We start from the raw sequence: 27094 nt of genomic DNA, 5'->3' as shown, positions 1-27094 counted from the left end.
CACATGGTTTATATATTTTCAGTCGGTTGTGCTTGCTTTAAAAGCAGGCATACACGTGTTTAGATAGTCATATAAAAGGTTTTTAAATGGGTGTCGTAAAACCAAAACTAAAGTAATCACTTTGGCCAATTACAAAGGATACAAAGAGTCTAATGAAACAATAAAAATAAAAATAAAAAATACCGAAACAAATACCTGTAACAGGAGAGTGACAAGACGAGAAAGTGGCTGTAAGTTTGTTAAATCAACACAATACGAATTACTCAGGACACTCAAGTGAAACCCGCACAAGTTTCCCGCAAGTTTGTAATGAGAAATCAAACATCAGGCTTTTGCCAATAAAATGCTGCACAACCTAAAGAACCAGCAAAAAGATGACAACTTTGTTGTTGTTATCATCTTTGGCATAAATGTTCCAAACAATCTCGAATTCAGTGAGCCATATAGAAAAGACTATTTTGCAATAACTTTTATTATTATATGGCTAGCTCCGTGAGCGGGCAAGGTGGAGCTATCTTGCCCCCTCGGGACTACCTGCCGTGTCCCACAAGAAAAATTGCCACGAAAACCATATAACAAATCCTTTACTGACCAAGCTTGTTCGGTCAAGATGGCTGGATATTGGCCTCGTTCTTTTTTCCGAGTTTAAGGACCTCAACTCCGTCTCGGTCCATGAACACGCAAAAAAAAAAAAGAAAAAAAAAACAAAAAAAAACCACTTGACCAATATCCAGCCATCTTGACCTAACACTTGGTCAACAACCCATACTTAGTGATGTCAAATCAATGGACGATTTTGGCTATGCACGCAACCATTTCATCCATGGTTTAAGTCTAAAAACTTAACTTGCACTGTTTGCCAGCACAAAAATATTACTGGATAAGCCAAAAGACCTTTTATTTTCCTATTACAAACCATGTGGTATTCTCTGGAGTATTGTACTTTTATCCGTCTAAAAGTTACTCATTCACATGCACGAGGCTATTTGAAAGTTTGAAAGCAAACATTCTCAAGAGAATCATCACATGGTCTAAAGTGTGGCAACAAACTGCATAAGCTAAAAAAGTCTATTACTGCATTTACCAGAAGTGTAATAAGCGTCACAGTAAAACCCGTCTGGCTTTGTTCAACTCTGTTGAGATTGTATGTAACTAATCAGCTCTTAGTCCTTTACACGAGTAACAAAGTATAACTGAAAGCGGTTCTTGCATTCTCTATTTTCCAATTGCCCATAATTCACTCTGCATTTGTTGTGAAATGCTCTTGGGAATATGCAGACCTCCCAAGAGCATATCACAACAATAGTTTATGCAAAACTTGGGGGCCAAACAGAGTGGATTATGGGCAATTGGAAAATAGAGAATGCTAGCAAGTGTCAAAAAACTTTTGCAGTGTGCTAAGTGAAGGCAGAAGGAATGTACAGTTCTTTTTATCATGGTTATTCTTATTCAGTAACTATTTATTTCAAGAACAGCATTGGCGCCTGTGTGGATGATATGGTAGAGCCCTTTCGTGAACGTTCTGTTGTCTACCATGCACTACCTGCAAAACTGGCCAGAAGCACACCATTCCTGTATTTTGCTTAACTGATAGCCAATCCTGGACAATGGAACACCCGTCTACACCATGATATCCACATCATGTAACTGACAGATTGCTGTCAGAGTCTTCTTAACACGCAAAGCTGTAAGCCTTGCAGCACTGTTGGCATACCAGCATTCTTTCATTATTTTGGACACAGACTGCAAAGCCTATAAAGAAAAATAAACAGAGTATTGTCAGTTACTGTTTTTCTCTCTCAATTGACACACCAGTCTACTAACAAAACTGTTAGACCGAGCAAAAGCACAATGTACCAACTGGTACCTGATGGACACAGAAGGTATACTTTTAGGACATTAAGAAACCGCTATTTTTTTGCTTTAACTACAGTTGGCATCAACTGAGTTTTGGATGCACTTATCTTGTTCACCCTACACTCAAGAAGCTAGAGAACCATACATTTATAGCAACCTTCATGTACATCCATAACTTGATGAATGCATACTGCACATTTACGCCAATGACAAGAAGATTGTGACAGGGTTGTGGTTGGCATTTTCTTCTGCCACTTGCTTCACATACATGCAAGTCTACATGTATGCAAGTCAGGCACTTCAGTCACAATATGAATACTGGTAAATATTCTGATTGCATAAGACACTTGGCCAATAACTGTGCTTTAGCAGGGTAACTGCCTTAGTAATTCCTCCCTCATTGAAAGCAACATAACTCAATCTCAAAATGCTTACAAATTTCTCTTGCAGACTTCAGTTTGATCCGTATTATCCTTAACTTTTTTACATTCTTACAAGTAACCTACAAAAGCTACTTTGAGTTGCCTATTGTTCTAAGGATGAAATGGCCACAGATGATGCAGAATATGTGTGGTACTATTGGCACTTAAACTTGAAGCAATACCTTAGTTACTGAGGTTTTGTACTTAAAATCAAGAGGGGATGTCTGGTATGAGAGCCAAACTCTTTGCCAATATGGATCTTATTCGCAAGGTCATCCCTCTCAAGTTATTTTTGATCACTCATGGTATCAGAAATCCCGAGAAAGTCTAGAAATAACCAATCCTGTGATGCAGATTTTGCTCCAACCAGCTGGACACAGTTTTCATCTGCCACAAAATGATTATCTGCAGAAGAACTGGGTACCATATCTATAACAACTTGAGATGGACTACCTTGGAAATAAAGCTTTTACGAGTGATTAACTCTCTTACCCTTTATCTTCTCTCGATAAAATACATACCTCAGCTTGTACCCATCTGTTGGGAATGGAAGGTCGGTACTTTTCGACACACACCACTTTCCTCATCTCTTCAATGCTAGGGTCACAGGGCACTCGATCATAGTAGGGCAACTGATACTCCTCGCATATTCCTCCCGACACACATTTTCTTGCTACCTCCCATAACACAAGTCCAAAAGCATAGACATCACCCCGCTTGTATGCATCAAAATGGCGCACATGCACATTGTCTTCTAGGAACTCAGGGGGCATGTAACGCTTGGTACCAACTCTGTTGCCATGGGGAACATCAACCGTGTCACTCACAGAATTATGGCGAACAGCAAGACCCAAATCACCTATGCAACATGTTCCTACAAAAGGAAGAATAATAATTTTGTTATCTATGGTCATTCTAGAGCAGGAAGGTCACTGCCAAAAATATAGTTTTCATAAATTGTACCAAGGATGGAGCTCTCCTTTGTTAGTGTGTATCTACTATTTGCAGAAAATTACACTGATATCAAGCTGTAAAATTCTTCCTATCTACCACAACAAAATTTTTGCAAGAGATGCAAATATCTAACTCACAAGGAAGGTAAAAAGAAATGTAACAGACTCACAAAATAATTTTAAAGATGATTGAAAACTGGGAGGAGTGATGTGATGGGGAGGACGTGATTTGGGCTGCAGGTAAGAGGGAACTGAATTTTGACCAAACACTTCTGATTTCTGAACAGTAAAGCTTAGCAACTAGTCCTTTTAATATGGGGGTGCTGATCGATGTCTTCTATTTAACAAATAGATTCCATGTTGCCGTGCGTCTGTTCAGTAATAGATCACCGATGACGGCAAAATGTGGTAAGAACAAATAAGTCGCACACGAGGTGATAGCTGAGTGTGTCACTGATGTTCTTACCACACTTTTGACTTCTTCTGTGATCTATTACTGAACAGACGCATGACAACATGGAATGTACTTGTTTTATATAATAACGAAACAAACTACTACGGATAGAGCTTTTTTATTTCAAAATCTTTCAACATAACTCGAAAGCGGGCATTTGCCCACTTTGGCGAACACAAAAAAAGCCATTTGACCTAATCTATTGTCTATACAAAATGAAGCAATCTCATTGGTTGCTATGCGTAGCAAAGAATTGTGATTGGTCCAGGAAAATCATGCCACTGTCAAACTTGACTCAAGCGTCGCTTCTTGTGGAATGAATTGAATTGAACTGCGAAAACTACAAATCTTAAAGAAAAAGCTGGAAAAGTCAAGTCAGATTTTATCATCAGAGCAGCCCTGAGGGCCGAAAAGCTTGGACATTGCCTTGAATATTGCTGGATTTGAACTATATGCTTGGAAAACTTGCAGTTTTGGTCAGCCTGGAGGCCATTCGATTTGAGTTTTGAATGAAAGGAGCATCAGTGACGGTGGAAATTTGTGTCCTCTGTGGTTGGTGATTCTCAAATCAGTTTGAAATAGTGTCAGAGACACCTTTTAGCTGCAGTACAGTTGGCCATGAGCTGTAGTGAGCTTTACCTTGCACACTGCTGTGCCCTGAAATGGACTGGAGCATTTGCATCGGAAAGCAAGGTTGTGTGTTTATTTTAACTCATATTAAGAACTGATGTTTTGATGTGTCATTCCTGACATCAATCGGTGTTTGAACAATTATTGTGAGACTGTGAGAAGTTGAATTTTTTAAATAAATTAATCACAAAACCATTTTGTTGATTGGTTTTGTTAAATTTGAGATAAGCAGCAATGGTTCTTGGCTTACCAAGACCAATTTTGTGCTTGGTTTAGTCTCGCTCGACTGCCACTAGGACTGCTCGAGTATTTTTTCTGAGTCATTTCCTACAAAAAAAAAAGGCTTTATCTTTCTTCCTCCTGCTTCTCGTATCTGTTCAATGCCTCGGAAAGACTTCTTTGTACCTTATCTTATGCCCAGTCACGTAAAATATTATTTAAATTCTCAAAACTTTCCGCCATTTGAAAACACAGATGGAAAACTTTGTAATGATGACGTCAATCGTGCATCTGTCCTCTAATAAATCATAGGTGAGAACCAATCAAAATGGGAGAATAATTTGGGTTATTATACAATGTACACTTATATAGTCCATAATTTTGCGTACAGTATCTACAAGAGGAGATATTGTTTGCAAAGATGCAGAAGGTTAACCATTATTAAACCTTTAAACTTAGCTTCAAAACAATTACATACAAAGGAGAAAGCACAAAAGCTGGTGGATTGCAAACAACGTTTTTCTTTTCTAAACACATAATTCTTGTGAAAGTGGTGTGACAGCTTGAGTCCGTAAGGCAAGTGTTAACCTGTTCCAGTGTTTGCGTGCCTTGTTCTCATCTCTCATTTGCATGATGTTATATTTCTGATCATGCAGAAGTTTATGTCTGAATCAATAGCAAAGTTGCACATGTATGCTGCATGACACAGCTCTAGTTTCCGGGAATAAATTTACAACTTAAAAAACTAAAAAAAAATGTTATATTTACACTAAAAATCCATGCTGATCAATGTTGGAGTCAAAAGTGATTGGAGTCGGCTATGACCTTCTAATGCTCGCTTTGCCTTAAGATATTAACTTTTCCCTGTTATTGGTATGCCGTTTCTTGGTTCAGGGTTATTTTTACGTAAAAGTAATGTGCTTCAGAGAAGTGCTTTTCTTCAATTCCAAATAATTTCAACCTTCGCCAGAAACAGACTGCAGTATTTGCCTCCACTACTAATGTAATCAAGTTGCCTCGCTCCATGAGCCAAAGCCCAATGCTGTTCTTTCTTCTTCTGCAGTTCTCTGCCAAGTCTCTTTCATTCTGTCACGACTTCTTCTTCCCTCTGGGGCCCACGTTAATGCTGTCTTGGGATGTTTATTTGGATCCATTCTGAGAACGTGGCTGATGAACTTCCAGCACCGCCAGAAGATTTGCTCAGTTGAAATTAGCCTGCTTTCCAATCTCCTCATTTGATATTTTCATAAGCCTTCCCAGACTTTTATGTAGAAATATGTCTAGCTTGATCCCATCTCTTTTAGTCATACGCCATGTTTCACAACTGTATAACAGACTAGCTATAATGCTGGACTTGAAGATCTTCAGCTTAGTTTTCAATTTCAGTTGACTGCTCTTCCATATGTTTCTAAGCTTGCTGAATGCTGCTCTGGCTTTTCCAAGTCTGCTTTTGATGTCTTCATCCGAATCCCTTTCCTGGGTCACTCTTCCTCGTAGATAAACAAATGTCGACACCGTTTCCAGTTCTTTTCCATCGACCTGGATCTTTCTGCCTTCTCAGACTTTTATGTAGAAATACATCTAGCTTGGTCCCATCTCTTTTAGTCATACGCCATGTTTCACAACTGTATGACAGACTAGCTATAACGTTGGACTTAAAGATCTTCAGCTTAGTTTCCAATTTCAGTTGACTGCTCTTCCATATGTTTCTAAGCTTGCTGAATGCTGCTCTGGCTTTTCCAAGTCTGCTTTTGATGTCTTCATCTGAATCCCCTTCCTGGGTCACTCTTCCTCCTAGATTAACAAATTTCGACACCATTTCTGGTTCTTTTCCATTGACCTGGACCTTTCTGCCTGCAGTGTTGTTCCAGCACATCATCGTGGTCTTTGCTGTGTTTATCTTGAGGCCCGTCATTTTTGCATAACGTCCCAGGTTGCTGACTTTAGTCTGGATATGACTTAAACTGCTAGAGATCAGGGCTAGGTCATCGGCAAAGTCAAGATCTTCTAGGAAGTTGTTGAACTTCCATCTGATGCTGTGTTTCCATGTTTGGTGGTTTTTCTCATAACCCAGTCCACAACAAGCAGGAAAAGAAACCCAGACAACCACCCTGTTTAACACCGGTTTTGATCTCGAACCAATCGTACACACCTGACCCATCAATTACAGTGCATTCACTCCCACTGTACATCAGTTGAGAACAATTGGAGATTGACACATTTTGTAAACTCATGTAAAGTTACAACAGCTTCATTTCACCTTCTGTTTCACTTTGTTTGGTTATTGTTTTTTGTCTAGAGCTCAACTTCATAACGACACAATACTTGACATGGATTTTACTTACTCCGAAATTGTTCAAGGTATGTAGCTGGACTGATCTTTTGCAAATTGGTTATCAGATTGAAAGTTAGTTGACATGCGGAGACCTTTACCAAAACAGCTTAAAACCAGGTTCAAAACTAAGGTGTGATCATTTGTAGCCCCCTCCCCATGGGCCACACTCGCCTCGATTACCAGTTGCTGTTCGGGAAATTGGCAGAAATAGAAAAGCACATACATAACACGTGTTTGCCATCCACTGTGTCATGCTCATACTGCTATGTGCAATCTCTAATAATTCATGTGACATTGCAGACCAACTCCTTTTTATATGGAAATCATATGCCTAAAGATTGTGTGACAAATTTGTCACATGTCACATCCCTTAGCCTGCAGTGCAGGCGTCTTATTGGGGTGAGTTAGCGTTACAACCCTTGCGACCGCCTTTTTAGACCGCCTTGTTAGACCACCATGTTAGACGGTGGGGGATGGGGGAGGGGAAAAATGAGAAGACGCCTGCCCGAAAAGGCGGTTAAAATGTGAAACACCTCCTGATTAGTTGCGCTTCACTGCATTTCCGGAAATGAGCGGGTAACCAATCAAAATGAGGTTTTCTCGACACCGGAAGTCTCACAAGGGTACACGCCACGAGAGGTATGTGCCAAGCCACAGGATGTCTTGCATTCTCACAGAGGTACGTGTTGTGCTAGCGACTTCAGACGTACAGAGTATTTTAGAAATACCGGCAACTGATGAGATCCACATGGAGGATCGAAACCATGGTCTTGCCTGAACTAAGCCGAACAATGGCATAGAAAACACGCAAAACAGTTAACAGGACTTGCGCGTAAACAGCTACATTTGAATCATGTGGTGCCAGAACAATCAAAGGAGGAATAAACCTATACATTGAGCAAGAGAAACATACGCTCGATCAGATAGATGCAAGAAACATAAGAATGTCTCTAGACAAACGTATAGCTTTCTCAAAGTAAAGTTACAGTGTCTCCGACGGAAATCGTGCGAGAACAAATATGATATCCGTGATAAGGATCTACCTACTGTGCTTGTAAACAGTTCTAGCAACCGCCGGGCCCGGTGTCACAATATAGAATGCAAGTAAGCAACATGTTCACGGTAAATTTCATATTTTGTCCCTCAAAAGCAAATTCATGGAGACTTAAAAGCATATCTTGCAATAGAAATGAGCCTAAACAATGCAAATTAAGCCTAAACACATGGCAAATTACAGAGGTGTCAAACTCAACGAGTTGACATGCAGATAACAGCGCAAACCATGCAGACCTATGACTTATAAAAATTTGCCATGGCACGATCTAACAGCTCAATTCTGCTTAAAATTCCTCCTTATTACACAACATGAAGTGTCCTTCATGAACACGAGTGAAGCGACAAGAAAGGTCGAGTGACCGAACAGAGAACGGCAAATGTGCAAATGTCACGAACCGTAGAAGTCGTGTAGGCTAGTCAACCCCATTTTACGTAAATATTAAGCTTTTCCCAAAGCCAGTGGGCAGCACTGCCAACAGATCTTTTCCGGATACCAGTGTGGAAATTGCGTCTTTTTGCTCCGTTCGTAATTCGTGAGACATTCCAAGTTCACATAAATGCTTGAGAGATTCCTCGAGAGCGGAATCGAAACTAACAACATCACTTTCGACAGAGTTTGCCATGTTTCTTACCCGCACGAACGAAACAAAACTGACTGACAGACAATTGACAGGCAGGGTCAGGCCGCACCAATCAGAAACTCCATTCGCCCACGAACGGAGTTTCCTAAAAGAACAATGACCTCGGGCAGGCGAGATTTTCTTCACTCCACCCCTCCCCCAATCCTTCCTCTTGCCTATCATTCACCCCCTTGGTAAAACTTTCTTTCTCTCCCCAGTCTTCCACTGCATGAAAAATTTAAGATGGCGGCTAAACTTTTTACGATGTGAGCGCTCGCTCGAAAAAATCTTGCCTGCTCTGCAGGCTACACATCCCTGTGTTTATGTGACATTGCATCACAAAAGCCACTGGTTTTTGCAAATTTGGTTTTTGAGAAATTTAATCTTAAAATTGACATATTATCCATTATCTATCGTCCATCTTCCAAAATCCATCGTCTGGGTTTTAGCACATGCCATTACAAATTGCTATAATAGGAATCCTATACTTTTTATCTTTATGTTTTTTATTTGCCACACAAACATAAATAGAATTAGAGTACAATGATTAATAAATAACAATTTAAATTAATATATAGAGGATATTACACGATGGCAAGAAGATATGAACTTTATGTTCAAGTGACAAGAACTGCCTGTGCTCACTCTTGAGATATTGTTCTTGTCACAAGAACATAAAATTCATATCTTTAAGCTAACATGTAATGTTCTTTTTATTATACAGACTTTCTGATGATGGCGTTTTTGACAATTTTCCGAAGATTTCCGGCCACTTTCCGAAGATTTCCGAAGATTCTTTAAAACTTGTCCGAAGGTCACACGAATATTGCTGCACATTTTCCGAAAATTTTTCAAAGATTACTGAAGATTTTTGAAGATTGCTGGAGACTTTCGAGGAAGACCTGAAGATGTTTTGATCATACACCAACGAATTTAAGTACAATTTAAGAGACAAACTTGATATCAGTGAAATCATCGATATCTTCACTAGTGAGGATATGGAAAATATGCCACCCGAGTCCCGGATGTGGTTTCGTATGAATTTTATGAGTGGTGTATTTTTCAGTAAAACACTCGTGTCTATGTAATAAACAAGATTACAATGAAGATACAAAGCTACAATTTATATATTAAAGGATAGAAAACAAAATGGCGAGGGAACCAAATAAAAACCTCAGGGCTTGTAAGGTTCCCTCTCAAGAAACACCAGATGACTAATTTAGATAATAATTAATGACAAGCCTTATTCAATGACAGAGTTAGTAGTTACTGATAATATATGCTTTAATTTTTTTCTAAAAGATGCCAGTGATGAAGAGCCAAACATTTCAGGTGACAGAGAATTAAAAAAATTAGGACCTCGATAGAATATGGTGAATTGCCGCATATTTCTCCTACATAATGGTAGACGAAAGGAGTTTGCATGCCTTGTATTGCAACAATGGATTTGGTTGTTTATCATGAATATGTTCCTAAATTTTCGAGGGAGAATAGCATTCTTAAACGAGAACATAAACTGACCTAGATGCATTAAATGAATGTCTTGAAATGTAAGCAATTAGAGCTTCTTAAAAATAGGTTCTGTTGAGCATTATAATAGGACTTGTCCACTATCCTAATCACACGTTTTGCAAAATTACAATTCTTTGTAGGTTAGTTTTAGTAGCTGATCCCCAGACTAGATTACAATAATTAAGGAATGGAAGTATCATTGCATTATATAGCATGCAAAGATAAGGTGATAGATCTAAATAGATCTAAAAATTATACTGTCCTATGGATTTAGATACTTTATCTGCTAGGCTAGATATATGAGACTTCCAAGTTGTTGTCATCTAAAACTACCCCAAGAAAGACTGTTTCATTGACATGTGCAATGCATCTCATTAATAACAACATTAAAGTTAGGAGGAGATTTTTTTTGCCATGGTTTAAATTCCATAAAATTTGTTTTTTATTAGTTAAGTTCAAAGAGAGTCTGTTTGCTCTGAACCAATTTGACAGTTTAATTCACGGTTTAGAGTACTAATTAGGAAATCTGGGTCTTTGTGTGAGATGAATAAATTTGTGTCGTCTCTGAATAAGACTGACTCGACTTCTGACGCATTGTTAAGGTCATTTAGGATAAAAAATAGCGGGCCTAGAATTGGCCTTTGCGGAATCCCACAATAGATCTTATTGGGGGGGGGGGGGGGGGTTTGATCTCAGTCCATTATATTCAACAAATTGAGATCTCTCATTGAAGTAACTTTTTACCCATTCTAACGCCAGGCCATAAATACTGTGGTGATAATACAGTTGAACCTCTATTAAGCAGCCACTCTGGGGGACAAGGCAACTGGCCAGTTAATAGAGGTTCGCTCGAAAACAACATTGGACGTGGGCCAGTTTTCAGTTTATCAAATATAAGTACAAACAAATGCAAGTGGAGAAAAAGTAGACCAATGATAGTTATAACACCGTCCATGACGTTACCAAAAACCAAAGAAACAACTGCGCATACAGACGCAATGTGTCTGTCAACCCAACACTGGCTCGTGTGCTGTACAAACTAAAATACTTTGAGACTTGAAAAGCTTTTAAAGGAAATGCTTCTGATATCAAATAGTATGCTTTTTATGTCATTTTCAGTTAAAATCAACTATTGAAAATTTAAAAAAATCGATCTAACAATAACAAGAACAAAGAATTGGTGGACATCGTCATCTGAAACTGACAGGAAAAAACTAATAATGGTGCTAAAATACTGCTTTGTCTTCATGACTGTCCTTTTTGATTGTTAATAAATCTGGTCATGGCAAGTGTTGTCAGTCTAGAATTATTTTACCTAAAAAGAATAGGATTCCAATAAACACTGGGTACATTCGCTATGAACAAAAAGCCTGATTTCAATTACTTAAAATAGCCTTGGATATGCGTTTACCCCCGTGGGGTTTGGAGCTTCAGTTTACAAATTATATCATTGGTTTTTGAGACCGACAATGCAAGTTCCTGAAACCTGTTATGACTTGGAAGTTCTGTATGAATACAAGTTCGAAGGCGACAAATTTTCAATTACTTGGCTCCAGATGAAGCTTACAAGGAGGGTTTTGAAACCAGCTAAAGAAACAGGCACCACTTGTTTAGCATTGTATTTTATTCCCATGACCACCACAACTGAAAACTGTTTTGATCAAGAGTGTAGATACGACAGACCCAAGGTCACAGTCAGACATCAATAGCTACCACTTCAAGTGATTCAACGCTGTGATTGTTTCAATTAAATACTGCTGAAAATGTGTTTTTACATTGACATTCTTTTATCTTCATCTGGCCAAAAAACGTCCACTTCAAATCTTCCTGGCCGTTTCATACAGGTATAAAACAAAACAAAATCACCCTTGGGATGACAAGAAGCTGGCCATGGCCACTAAATAGAGCTGGCCGTTGAATAGAGGTTTTCATTATAGTGTATAGCTGACAGTTTTTCCAGGACTTTGGCCGCTGGCCACCAAATAAAGGTTGGGTGCTTAATAGCCACTTAATAGAGCTTCAACTGTAATAATAATAGTAATAACAATAACAATAACAATAACAATAACAATAACAATAACAATAACAATAACAATAACTACAATAACAATAACTACAATAACAATCGCAATCACAATCGCAATCATAATAATTATAAAATTTATGTAAGGAAAGAAATAACTTAAGAAAAGCACTTAAATAAATTCTTTCCATTTTCTGTTGAAATTGTCAGTGTTTTTATTTTTAGCTAATAATTGTTGTAGAGTATCCAATTTGTTCTTTACTACACTTTGTTCTTTTGCATGGACAATTCAGGACTTAATGAGTGGTTCCGAATGGAGAGTGTGAAGTCAGCAAACTTCACTTAATGGCAGCAATAAGGCTAATATCTATAATGCTGCGTAATAATAAATAGGCGAATGACATAAAGATCGTGTTCAAGAAAAATAGTGACTAGGATATCAGTGTTCTCCAAAAGTTTTGTGCTATCCAGATAATTGTTGGTGTTGATCTGTTGAGAAGGCAAACGTTAGGTAAAATGTTCATACGAATAACACCAAAACAATTCCTCTAGAAGAGAATGCTAATTTTAATAAGTGGTACATTTGTTTGAACTAGTGATATTTTCATACTGTAGATGAGAAAGTTCATTTTAAACTTGTCTACAGTGTTCTGTAGCATGGTTTTGGTTTATATGCATTCAGGAAGACCTTTGATTCAAACCTTCTTGCAACCCGCTGGACAATATCATTGCTTCTAAGTCATTATCACCCTCTTAACCATCGGTTGAGTCTTCTTGACGCTTATTCCTTACCACTTTGATCTCTATAAAGGTGTGTTTTGGTTCTAAGTACAGAATTTTGCCATCTAGAAGAAAACCACGACACACGACGCCATCTTTATTTTCGATGTTGTGATAAAAAAAACAAAACTTTCCCCTACCCCCTAGAATATGCAAAGGACAGAAAAAAAAGGTACCAAAGAAATCTCTGGGGAGCGGGCAAGAGGTAATTTCTTAGTATTTTCAAAGGGCCACCTTGCTTACCCTGCAACAGAGTCCATATATGCTACCCCTACAGGAAGTTAAAGGAGTTAACAATGAAAACTTGAACAGGCTCAGTTACGGTCTTTTAGTATGTCATCATATTGTACCCAGCTGATGAAAATATTGACATCTGAGGGCCATGTTTTCGATCAAAAACTAGCATTTTGCTTACTTAAGTGTCTTCCCCAATATTCTAACCTCAATAGTACTTTAAACTAGAAATGACAATACTTAGTTTAAATGGCAATAAATAAACCATTACAGTGACTTGTCTCAATGATTTTCTCCAATACATGGCATGCTACAAGTACATGGTGCTATTTTCATGAACCTTATTTGGCAACAGCATTGCAACTTAATGTAGCTGTGAAATGCAACAACAATATCAATAGACCATGCGACATGAGAATAAAGAACAGGTTGAAATAAAGAAATCTTCCCTCACCATTTCTTTTGACCAGAATATTTTTGCTTTTTAAGTCACGATGTGCAATTGCAGGTTTGCCCTGTGTGCCAACAATCTCAATGTGGAGGTGAGCAAGTCCACTAGCAATTGACACAGCCAACTTAAGCATGGATTGAACATCCAGGGTAACAAGCTGAAGGTAATCATACAAAGATCCCTTTTCCAAGTAATCTGTTACCAACCACAGCTGTGTCCAAGCACCATTATCTTTATTGTCTGCTGCAACAAACCCTGACAACAAAATAAATACAAAGCAAGTTAAAAGGAAAAATCTTATTAAAAAATAGAAACTCCAGTTTTAGAACGATTCGCTACACCTTTAATTGCAAATCAAGAAAATTTCAACAGCACATGATTTCATTTTTACTTCATTTTCCCTGCAAGCTCCCTGGTGGGCACCACCCTATTCTTGACAGGATCCCAGTTTTGCCTGATAATAATACTCCCCAAATCTCAATTTGTACAATTTTTGTCAGTCATGATGATTTGGACCATGTGTGTCCAGTAGTGTCACCATAACACGCAAATACATTAACAAAGTTTTCGATCTTTATGTCAAATATTAACCGTGGGAAATGGCAAATTTCATTGGCTGCTGGATTTATTTGACTATCTTTGCTGACATTACACAGAAACATTAGCCGGAATACACAGACTGAACTGAACTCTGAACCAAGGGATGGCAATGAAAATATGGGTGTCTAACAACTGATGACCGAATACCCGTAGCTTTTATTTATCAGCAAAAAACCCCTGGTAGCCCAGCGTTAATAGAGCAGCTGAGTTTTCATGTGCTTACACCTTGCAACACTGTATGAAATAGTACACTTTTTTCCAATGGTTTCTTTCCTCAAGAATGAAGTTTCAATGAAATTAACTAGAACCAATGTAGCTTTCTGAGCTGATGTGAATTTTTGGAAATTTGAGGGGTGACACCCAAGAATCAGGGAAATTCTACAGGAAAATAACTCACGATTTATTCTGGGCTTTAAGCTTATACTTAATATGTTATAACGGTTCAGACTGTCATTCTTAATAATGCCAACTCCAAACATTATGAACATTCATGAATTTCAAATTATGTGCAGCCCACTGTTATATACATGTACCTCAGTGAAACTAGAGACATCTATCTGTCTGGTTTCTGATGTGATGGGTGTAAATCTATGTATTGTATTTTGAAATTGTGCAGAGAAACCGTCTTAGTCTGATGCAAATCCCTACCAAGAGGACTAAAGAAAGACACAGAGACACAAGTAAGTCACTTTGTTTTATTCCATCAATTTGAAAAGGCTGTAAGGTGCAAAGGTATGATCCCCATCGGGTGTCACAGAATTTTAGCTAATTCTCGGCATGCAACAATTGTCTTTTTTTACTTTTCTGAAAATGGGTCATTTTGGCCTTTATATAATTTTCATGGTAGTTCACTTGTGAAAAAATAATAACTGATATGCAGGTTATTTTACTTATTGATTTTAGACAGCTATGAAAGGACCAAACTCACATTACATTAAATGCAAGGTAATAATATAGATTTAGCCAAGCCTAAAAGTGGAGCTCTTGAGTATAATTAACCAATCAAAGGAGATCTGTGGCCAAACTCATGGATAAAGTAATCTAGAGATGAAACATATTGGTGAACTTGCAATAACTGGCGTATTATTAAAGGCTGTTAAAACAAGCCGGGTTTGTACCACGCAAAGTCGCACTTAATTCATGAAGTGTCGGCTTTTCTCGTTGGCTTTTGTTGCACACATATTTCAAAGATATATGTCCAGAATAGCTAGGGTGGCAAAATTGCCACTGAACATGAAGTGGTAAAGGCTAAGGGTTCTTGGGTCAGAGACACTCCTGCCTAAACAATCATAGGGTACTCCCCCCCCACCCCAGATCTTGATGTTGATGTTTGTCTGCCTGCTGGGAAAATTTGCATGTATTCAAGTCGTACGAGCTTACAAACGTTTTTCATTGCATTTCATTCAAATCTATAGGTAAGGTTTCTTATGAGACAGCACTTCTTTTCCAATGTGGAACTGCTTGTCTCTATATATATTGCACGTGAAATACATCAAAATAAGTTGCCTCTTTTGCAAGCATTTTCAGTGTTGATCCGAAAAATCTGTTGACCCATAAATATGTGTTCCAATAAGCTCACAGGGGGTTTCTTCCCTTTTGTCATCTTTTCAATCAGGAAGCAAAAGTGTAAACAAAAGACAGGGTAAAAATCATTTAAGCTTATCACAATCAAGTATTTGGGAATTTCTTTCCAAGTTTATGTGCATTTCACATCCCACTCAGAGTTCAGATCAATGTACTAAAATAAGCACAACAAGTATAGAGAACACAACTTTAATCTAAACTTAACTCGATGTTGGTTGAAAGTGGACAACTCAACATGAAAGTGCTATAAACTGCAAAGCAGAGAACAAAGGTTCTGCTTGATTGAACATTGGATCTCACAGGAGATCTAATCAGCCAAACTTGAAAAGTAAAATGATAATAAGTCAAAGACTACTGCAAGACTGACACAACGTCGTATATTTAAAACAATATTTCGGCTGGCCTCAGGTTTAGATGTTACTAAATTATAGAAATAAAATTACAATATTACATAACGGTGCCGATGTTTGTCCTGTTTTCAATAGCTGTTTCCTTCATTAAAAGTTGTTCGTTTGGTTATATAAGTTCATTAAGGTTGACATTCTCATCAAAGCTTACCATGGTCACTTTCCAGCAAACAAATGCTCATCTCCTGGTCATGTTTAACGCCTGGATGAGTTACATGTAAATGCTCATGAAATTCAGCCTTCATGTTGACCATAGTACTAATTTGTCAACTCCACTTCAATTTAGCGAAACACCTAATGGTTGTACAAAACCTACGATCTTCAATTGGGGCTGGCACAATGCAGGCTTTGAGTAGTAATTGCGCAAACACAATAATGACTGCATGGTTACTATTTCAATATGGCGTTGGGCTCGGTTTGTTCAGCGTGTGGTTTCACAATTTTTTTTTCCAGTTATGTTTTAACAAACTATACCTCATGACTGCACCCAAGATTGTAGAAATTATGTATGCAATATATCAGGGACTTTCGAAGAGACAATTATGCAAGGAATATTGTGGAATAAGAGTAAAAAAACACATGTACTTCCTCCTTCTCTCAGCAGAGTAATAACCTGGCTCATGCCTGTGATTCAATTGAAAACCAGTGCCTGGTCAGCGGTCAACTTCCAAAAAACACATGACCTCGATGAGCTCTTGACCTGAGCCCCTGATATTGTAACATGATACTGGTCAGCAGATATCTTGTTTTGGCTGCTGTCAATTAATCATAACATGGATATCCAATATCAAATATGAAGCTATGGTAATGATGCTACTCTCTTAGTTTTCAAGGTATGGGGCTTACAGTACGGACGTACGGAGAGCCACATGACAACCGAAATTTTTGAGATCGATCGGTTACCAGATTTTCTAAGGTATGGGGCTCTGCTCGCATGCCTTCAGCATGCAGGAGCTCTGCTATGAAGCATTCAATAATATCTTTTGCATTTTCACTATAACAATTAAGTTTCCACGCTAACTGAGAATGATGGCAAAAATATTTTACTTTTCCATACCATCCAGTAAATATCATATCCTCCAGGGCTTACATTACAATGCCATGATTTCAAAAGTCACTGGGAATGGTAATGTAATAATTTGTCATAACTATGAAATAAATTATTGCCTTTAAACACTCATTTGGAGGTAAACTTCACCTTGTGAAAAAAAGCAATGTGTTTAAACGTTTTTTTTAACCCGTTTAAACAGTGTTCAGTCTATTCCACAGGAAACTTTCTGTTTTAGAAAACTGTCAGCAACCTGTCCGTAGCCTGTTGGTGGCTTGTTGGTGGCGTGTTAGTAACCTGTTGGGCAACATTTGACTGACAATCAGGTTTGGGAGCTCTTCTTCAGAAATACCCTTTTATGTGTTTTTCAGCATTGTCATGTAGTCAGAGTTTGCTGGTCAAACAATGGACTACTTCCATTAGAGATCAGTTTCTAGCTGAAAGAAGTCAATTTTTTCTCATGCTCTTGAAAGTAGATCCATCCCTGACATTAAGAAGTTGTCTCTGAATTATCTGGTCATTGTGGCTCACTGGAAATTGAAAAGAGCTCACATTTCTATCCATTCAGTAGATTTACTTCTGAAATATTGTTATTTTTATTGACTGGCAATCAGAAAGAACTTGTATCTGTATCCGTTCAGTACATTTACTGTTTGAAATTGTAAAAATGTGTGATGCCAATTGTTTCTACCCTGTTAAACACATTTGTACATTATGACAAAGTACTGCCCATTGCCTACTCTCAGCATTCACTTAATTATTTGAGAATTTTGTAACCACCAGTTCTCGAATAATTATTTATTGCTGATAAGGTAGAGAGCTTTACACACTTTTCCTGTGCCTAAAACTCATCTCACAACCACTCTACAATGTAACTTGTTACTATATGTCTTAATTATGGTAAACAAATGATTCACTTCTACAGTGCAGCTCAGATACAAGTGAACCAAAATATACACATAATTCGCATCAGCTGAAAACGTGTAAAAGCATCTGCACATAAGCATAATTATTATTTTAAATTTTGAGCATGGTGTTTTGATTTTGTTGAAAATTCATAGTAAAAGAATGTTCAGTCATTTTCTTATCATCAAGTAAATATACATGCATTAAATTTACTTGATGTTTATACTGTCAGATTGAGCTTACTGTTCATGAATTTTACACTCTAGCCTGCTATTTAGCGTTACATATTTTGTTTCGCCATTGAACACCAACACTGTGCACATGGCCCTTTGATATTGATATTGAATGAATGATGTGTGTCAAATAGAGCCAGAGACATTTTTTTGACAAGGATCTTCGGAAAGCTTCAGACAATGAACCCAAAATTCCACAGCCACTTGCCGATGTGTGCCAATACACAAAACTTTTCCTTGCAAAAAAATTAACTAAACACGAACGACATGCCAAAGAAACTTTTATAAACAATTCTTTGATTAAAGAAAGAGTATTTTACGCTTTAAATGGATGGTTAGTGTCAAGTAAAATTGGAATATCATTTTTCCGACAAGGATCTTCAGAACACTTCAGACAATAAACATTTCGTAGCAACTTGACAACGCATGCCAAAACACAGAACTTTTCCGTGAAGAAAACATAACTAAACGTGAGCAGTGCACCATAGAAACTTTGATCCCTTAATTAAAGAAAGCATATCTGACCGTTTGAATGAATTACTTTTGCCAAATAAAACCATTTTTTGACGAAAGACCAAGTCTGAAGTATGATAGCTTTCATTGACGTTTCAACAATATGCAAATTTGGCTTTGAAGCCTGGCGCTTTTTCATTCCCAGAAACGTCCTTTGTTTGACCAACAATGCTTTACATAAAGAAACTTATGGGAATGCATAACAAAGAGACATATACGTGTGTATAGGTATGCCCATATATACGCATATTGACATACGCATATTGACATACATGTATACACAAAATATGCGCATATAAATTGCGTGTGTGTAGTTCAATTCCATCTGAGCTGCACTGTACTTTTGCCAAGGTTTGTGAGTTGAAGTAGAGTAATTTCAACACCTTGTGCCATAAAATTCTCAGCAACTTAAACTCTATTTTTGAGGAGCCCGACAAAGAATTATAATAAGTAAAATATATGAACTGAATCAGATGTAGTGTAGAAGAGAGATGAGAACAGTCTTGAAGCCGGTGAAGCCTAATATTACACAAACCATTTCACGAAAGAAATGCAGCCTCTAATTAAGGATAGAACAAGATGATCAAGAAACCTATAAATGACAAGGACAAATGTAAATTAAATGGTGTTTGACACTTGCCCACCTAGGAATCACTTCTTCATTGTACAGGTACATACAAGGATGAATGAAACCAAGCCATTAAAGTTGTATGTAGGTAAAGGACTAATTCACTTCTACTTACAGAAGTGGCCCCAGTTGCTTGAGGGCTGGATAAGGCTATCCACCAGATAAATCACTATCCAGTGGAGAAAATATTTGCTTTTTTCATTGTTTTTGTAATAATACTATATGACTCTGTAATATTTAAATCAAATCGAAGGTCAGTTACATGCGCAATATCAGACTCAAAAAAATACATGTCCTATAGAATATTGGTTTATTATCTATACAAATGTCTTTGTTATTCCATATTACAGGTGTATATTGTGCCATGGTTTCTCTGCAGAAAAATATTTTGGTATGGGCAGGTCTCAGACACTCTGTACCGTCCCACTTAATCTCAAAATCCAAAACAAATAATCGCACCTTTTGAACAATGCCACCCTCTCTGATTATTGAAAACAATGTTTTTGATATTCTCATGAAAAAATCAAAAGACTATTATACAATGCTAATAAGTAAAAAAGCACAATTTTCTAATAATTCTTTAGTTCTGAAATGCAATTTTAACTTAAATGAGGATCAATTTTCTTAATTATTAAGAAAAGTGTTTCTTCTGCTGCAGATTGTGCGTTCTGAGTCTTATGTTACGGCCTTTCAATATAAGGTCCTTAACTTTATTCTATATACCAATACCAAATTACATAAGATAGGATACATTACAGATGATAAATGCTCTTTTTGTAAGTCTGAACCAGAAACCCTATTGCCCCTTCTTTTTAACTGCGTATACTCAAAGCTTTTCTGGGAAGATTTTGAATTTTACTTTTACTCTCTATCAAAAGAATTAATTTTATTCATCTTAGTTTGCGAGATGTAGTAATAGGCATTATAATCTCAGAATGCTCCTTACTAAATTATTTCTTGTTCATAGCCAAACTATATCTATGGGATTGCAGAAGATCTCAAATACTTCCAAGCTTAGCTGGGTTTAAGATAAAGATCAAAATTAAATTTGAAATGGAAAAATATATTATATGCACTAAGAACAAACTTTAGATCAATTTATTAAAAAATGGGGGACAAGTTGCCCTGTGTAAAATAACTGTATTCTAACTATTTATTGTATTGCTTCCTTTGTAACTTTCTATGGCCTTTGTGATTGTATTTTAACATAAATGTATTGTACAGTATGTTTAAGCTAGTATTGTAAGTTATGTAATGATATTGTAAGTAATGAATTTTATGGCTTAATTAGGATGTTGTGTTTGTAAGTAATGTTTTAGTATTGGTAGTTGTTGTAGTATTGTAAGTAGTGTGAGTACTCTTAATAAAATTACAAAAAAAAACAAAAAGAAAAAAAAACTATCCAGTGGAGAAGTGTTATCTGCTAAATGGTGATTTATCTGGTGGATAGCATTATCCACCTTTTGAACAACCTGGGCCAGATGACCTTCATTCGTCAAGAAGCTGTTAACGGCAATAAAATACATTCCTGCATAATCACAAGATCTACATCGTAGCTTATAATTTTTTTTTTAGCAAAAACAAAGTTAACAGAAAAACAAAACAAAAATAGTTACCTAAAAGATTTTCATGACGTAACATGGTTGTCTGATAAATCTCTGCTTCACGAAACCATGAACACTCATCACGGGATGAAAAGATCTTTACTGCAACACTCTGTCCTCTCCATACCCCTTTGTAAACTTCCCCAAAACGGCCTTTACCAATAAGCCCTACCAAATGAATTTGTCTTGCAATAGTACGCTGGACCAGCAAAGGTAGTCCAGAGCCACTCCCTACAAAAGTCAAAACAAAATGGCTGTAAATAATAAATTACATAGGTTTTTCTATACTAAATGTAATACTAGAGTAAAGAAAATGACACTAACTTTATAGTATTTGTGTATCGTAATATTGTGTTTATCTAGTGCCAACTAAAACTATGATTACCACGCTAATCAAAAAAGGTTTAGCATGGTAACATCTTCGAAACAAATTGTTGTGTCCGTCATTGTGCTAGGAATTAAATATGTGCATAAAACGTGTCTTAGGACACACTAAGCATCCTGTGTTAGTCTGTTGTGAGTGTGCTACCACCTTTTCCCTGTCTTCCCGTGGAGGGTCACATATTATCCAGCAAACAAGTTTTTAATAAGAGTACATAGTCCCTGGGAAATACATGGCTGCCTAAAAATTACCACTGACTTGTGGGTTCCACTGTGTAGCAGAGAGTCAGTGGTCATGAGACAGACAACAACTTGCAAGACATGTATCTTACCACCTATTTGGTCTAACATAATTTTTGTAAACAACTTCAATCAATAAGAATTAACAAAATACAAAAAAACAAAAATTTCATCCGTTTTGTAACGGTAACTTTTTTTGGTCAGTTCTGAATTCATAGATACTGGGTTCGTGATCAATTTTACCTTTTCGGCTATATAGTCAAACATAGGCACACAAGGCGTGCAAGAATTATTTTTTGTGAAGTCTTGGAGATAGGAGCATTCATGGAACTGTTTACAGTAATGACTGAGTTAATTTGACACGTTTCTTTGGTTGCGATGTACAGCAAGAGAGAAACTGGGAATTTATGCTGTACATACAATGCTACATGGTTAATGGTAAGATAACTAAATAGTACGCCATAAAATGTTTGACTGAACAAGCTACAGCAATCTTACATGTCTCCAGATTAATGTAGATACCTTCTTATTTTCTAACAGGCAATTTGATTCGTTCTTTGATACAACCCACAGTGTGATTTGTGTGACACGCACACACCGATCACATAGCCCTTCCAACCACAAGAGTAATTTTTGCTCAAATATAGTCAATTTAAGAGAACTTTTCGCATTTTATACAAATCATAAGTTTACCCTTTTTACACAACACAACATGGCAACACTACTTCACCAAAAATTGAAAGAAAGAGGGAAAAAAACCTCTCTGACATGTTGAATACCTTATTTAATTAAATTGCGCTTTAACTTGGTGCCATGCAGTCTTCAAAGAACATTTGAACAGTTTTCATAATTTTACCTTTAAAAGAATGTCATAAAATGCCCATCAAATAAAAAAAATATTAAACTGCTACTGCAGTGACATAAAAACCGTCAGATTTACTGCTCAGTGTTTATAATTTTCTTTTAAACTGAAGCAGAGGCAAGAATGGTGCTTCATAAGATAGATAAACAATACAACTGAATCTCGTCGAAACGGCAACAGAACAACACTTACAAGGACGACTGACACTCAAATCCGAGAAATTATAGTACTGTTATTTTTTACACAATTGACCAACATGCTTCATTTCAATTGCAAGTACAGTAAAATAAACGGTAAGATTATTGTGTTGATCAATGAGCAACTGCAATGTTCATCAATGTTCTCTTCGCCCAAAACTCTTTCAGCACAGTAGTTGAAAGTATTGCGCTTTAAGTGTGTTGTGCTATTTCGCACACTAAAGCATGTTGTGGCACGCCATCTTTTGTTTTCAAAGTTGAACACGCTTCTTTGTTTGACTGCATTGTTAGTGTGTGCACGCTTTATTGTTCTCAGTGTGTCCTACCAAACATAAGAGTTGACTACTGAAGTGTGCTCCTGAACACGCTTTAAGCATGCTAAAGTTGAATTCTTTTTATTTCCAAGTGGAAGCATGTTGTAAGCGTGCTATCACCTTTATCCCTGTTTTCCCATGGAGGGTCACATATGATTCAAGAGTTTTCAATGTCTTAGCCATTATGGTATATGAGCCACCATACAATACTGCTCAAAAGTAAGTTACCACCTCATCTCGAGAGAGCCCGTGAAGTGTATAGCTTCGAATAAATTTCATGCAGTTAGCTTGCAAGAAAATGATTAAAAAAGAGAAAACTTCAGTGGAAGAAATGAAAAATTAATACCAAAGACGTTAGTGAAAACTTGCATTTGGCGGGTGCTTTAATTTTTTTTACTGTAGGGTGTTGACTTTGCATGAATATGAACAACAGCTTTTGAATGGAAACTTGCTTCACTAGACCCAATACTATCATCCCAAATGAAGAAACAGAATGGAAACAATTTCTATAATCTCAAATTAAGACATTAGTGAAAGTGCTTGAGTAATCAATGAGGAAAGTGTCAACTGTTTCCAGATTATTTTTAGTCCATGATGCGGTTAATTTGCATATGTGTGTTGTCTTTTGAACTAGCTTTTTAATCGAAACTCGCTGTCTTCACGAATATAAACAATGTTAAAAATTGAAAGATTAACCAGTGGGAAGAGAACTTCGGTAAATCTGCACAGGTTTTGTCTGACAGTGAGAAAGGAAGTGAATTTTGATTAGTACATACCAAATCAAAAACATGATTTGATACCACACATTGTTTGATAACAAACGCATGTGGAAGACACTTCCAAAGAGTAAAATGGAACGTGTAATGGAAGGCAGGAGACTTCAGTTTGAATACTGACCATTGTGTTGATCTTAATTCACTTGTTTAAAGTGCTTACCAAGAAAGTTTAAGGGTGCGTTTCTTTAAGAAAACCCAAGATTGGATTCTTAAATCTGAAAGAATCCGAAAACAGATTTTGCGTTTCCTTACTAAACAGATCAATCCAAGATCTCTCAGATTATGGTGCGTCACAGGAATTGAAGAATCCACACTGGGAGTGGATTCTTCGGTTCCTTTGATGCACCAGGATCCCACAGAACTTGGATTGATCTGTTTAGTAAAGAAACGCAAAATCTGTTTTCAGATTATTTCGGATTTAAGAATCCAATCTTGGATTTTCTTAAAGAAACGCACCCTAAGTCTGTTGAGCGTTTGATGGGAAGATTGTAAATTAGTTGTGTTGATGCTAAACTTGCCTAGTAACCAAGTTAAACAAAGTCTGTTGATTGGTTGATAGAAGGCTTTTGGAGAACCCTAGAAGAAAAAGAAACGTTTTAAAACGAAATGGCTTCATGGGAGTTTTAATAGCAAATGTTACAAGATAAGCTGTGTCATAGAACAACCTTAACTACAAAGTTAACAACGCACGTCAATAATTGATCAAAAACAACAATTTGGTCCATGGCTTTGAACATTGTGAACCACTTGAAAGCGGAAAACGGTCTGTATTTCCCTTTCAACATGAGACTGTGACCTCTTTCCATGGATGCTTTCTCTCATGTATATGGACCTTTCTAAATTAAAAGGACCTACTAAAGTGGAGTTAATGACTTCATTAATCATGGCATTTGCTTGGCAAAAGAAGCCACCACTATCTGCAAAAGAAGCAATTTCAGCATATAGGTCTAGACACCGCAGAAGTGATGAACTACATGTTTTCGACAAAACAGAAAAATTTCCAGCATATTCACAGATACCATTCTCAAGTCACATAGATTTGAAAATTTCAAGAGCTACATCTTTTATGCACGTGGTAAGCAACGGAGTTCAGGTGCCACTGTTCGCAAGCAAAGCTTTGTAAGAGTGCACAAAGTTCTGCTGTGTTGTTGCTGCATGTTTGCTATTCAATGGGTGTTGACATCCTGTACCTCTGCTGCCCCAGAGTAGGGTGCAGTGGCAATACTAGTTTTGGTTTCTGTCATAAGTTTTCTCCAGAAGCGGGTTATAAACCCACTGCCCAACCCTCAACCTGGAGGACCAGGGGCTGTTCTTAGTCAGGCCTCTACACTTCCAACATGGTTAGACCTGCCAGGGACAGAAGTCCCAGCTGGCACAGCTCAGTGGGCCCGCTAGACATGCAAGCTTCACCACCACAGCAAGCTGTCAGCCCAAGGTGAAGTTGCTAATTCAATAGGTTATTAAAATCTTGTGAGAAGTTCAAGCTGTCATACTTAATGTTGTTGAGTTATTTTTTTTGTCCAAAAAATACCTTACAGTCGGCATGTCAGGTTTATGTATTGAATGATTTTTGGTTTTTAGGTGGACCAATGTATGTGTCTCAGACCAATCAGATTGAAGCTTCTATGAACAACCAATCCAAATGCTGCTTTTTAGTTTGGACATAATAATAATAATAACAATAATAATAATAATAATAATAATAATAACAATAATAATAATAATAATAATAATAATAATAATAATAATAACAACAACAAGCCGAATGTGGGGCATGAGAACGGAAAGCGATACCAGTTAGCATTGGAGCACTTGGAGCTATCAAAAAGGGACTAGAAACTTATCTCGGAAGAATTCCCGGCCAAATAAGCATCAGTGAACTAAAAAAGATAACCTTGCTAGGTACAGCACTCATTTTGAGGAGGGTGCTATCAAGCTAAAAACTGGCTATCCCGTAGTGCCCCAGGACCATGGTCTGGTCTCGGCCCTAACGACTCTAAGCAAACATTATGTGAGGACAATGATGATCATAATAATCATACTACTACTACTACTACTACTACTACTACTACTACTACTACTACTACTACTACTACTAATCATACTACTACTAATCATACGACGACGACGACGACGACGACGGCGGCGGCGGCGGCAGCGGCGAAGACGACGACGACGACGACTACTACTACTACTAACCACTCACTACTACTAACCACTCACTATAACTGGCATAAACCAAATTGTATACGCCACTGCCTTGATAATAACAGAGAAAATAGGCCTAAAACCAAGACAACACAGTCGCATACACAAAAAAAGAGAAGAGCCTGCTTGGAAAGCAAAAATTAAGAAAGAGATCCAAAAAAAGCGAAGTGACCTTTCGATTCTGACGGAAACACAGAACGGTTCAAACATAAAACATCAAAAAACCTGGGGATGTGCCAATTGTCAAAGAAAAATTGAAACAACAAATACAAGCTAAGGCGCAAAGGATAAAGAGATTTGAAAAAAGAAACAAACATTTCCGGCAAAATAAGATCTTCAAAGAGGACGGCAAAAAGTTCTACCGTGAACTGGGAAAGAAAAAGATTGGTGTGGATGAACCACCGCAGCCGGAAGAAGTTTTGGATTTCTGGAGTAACATCTGGGAGAAAGAAAAATCATATAACAAAGACTCTGCATGGATAAAAGGGCAAGAAGACCTGCACAAAGACCTTAAGGCCCAATCATGGAGAGCAATAAATGTCGAAGAGACCACCTGTGCTATCAACAAAAGCAGTAACTGGAAATCACCTGGAAAGGATAAAGTGTCTAATTTCTGGCTTAAACATCTTGTCAGCTTACATGAAGACCTAGCAAAAGCTTCCACAAAGGTTATTGAACACCCCGAAGAAACACCAGAATGGCTTACTGAAGGTATTACATATCTACTACCAAAAACAGAAGAAACAAAAAACCCAAAGAACTATAGACCGATTACTTGTCTTCCTACGATGTATAAGATTCTGACATCCATCATAGCAGAACGAACATACACTTTCTTGAATGAACACCAGCTCCTACCATCAGAGCAGAAAGGCTGTAAGAGAGGGAGCTACGGATGCAAAGACCAACTCCTGATAAACAAGATGATTCTGGAGGACTGTAAGACCAAGAAAAAGAACCTATCCACAGCCTGGATAGACTATAAGAAAGCATTTGATAGTGTACCTCACACGTGGATAATAAAGTGCATGGAAATCTATAAGATCT

General features: G+C 37.4%; 1 protein-coding gene across 1 annotated transcript in view; it reads right to left on the bottom strand.

The window, feature by feature from the left end:
- Positions 1 to 500: 500 nt before the first annotated feature.
- The window catches only part of LOC145469967 (TGF-beta receptor type-1-like), a 46297-nt gene continuing 19703 nt past the window's right edge, over positions 501 to 27094 (bottom strand). Inside the window, exons 4-7 of the mRNA XM_081453793.1 lie at positions 21082 to 21300; positions 13550 to 13801; positions 2801 to 3153; positions 501 to 1752 (exon numbers count right to left, since the gene is read on the bottom strand). Of these exons, the coding sequence (XP_081309919.1) occupies positions 1621 to 1752; positions 2801 to 3153; positions 13550 to 13801; positions 21082 to 21300 (956 nt within the window). The 3' untranslated portion in view covers positions 501 to 1620. The remainder of the gene's footprint in view (positions 1753 to 2800; positions 3154 to 13549; positions 13802 to 21081; positions 21301 to 27094) is intronic.

The sequence above is a fragment of the Orbicella franksi genome, chromosome 15 (assembly GCF_964199315.1).
Source record: "Orbicella franksi chromosome 15, jaOrbFran1.1, whole genome shotgun sequence".
Taxonomy (NCBI): domain Eukaryota; kingdom Metazoa; phylum Cnidaria; class Anthozoa; order Scleractinia; family Merulinidae; genus Orbicella; species Orbicella franksi.
This window is presented reverse-complemented; position numbering and strand designations above follow the sequence as displayed.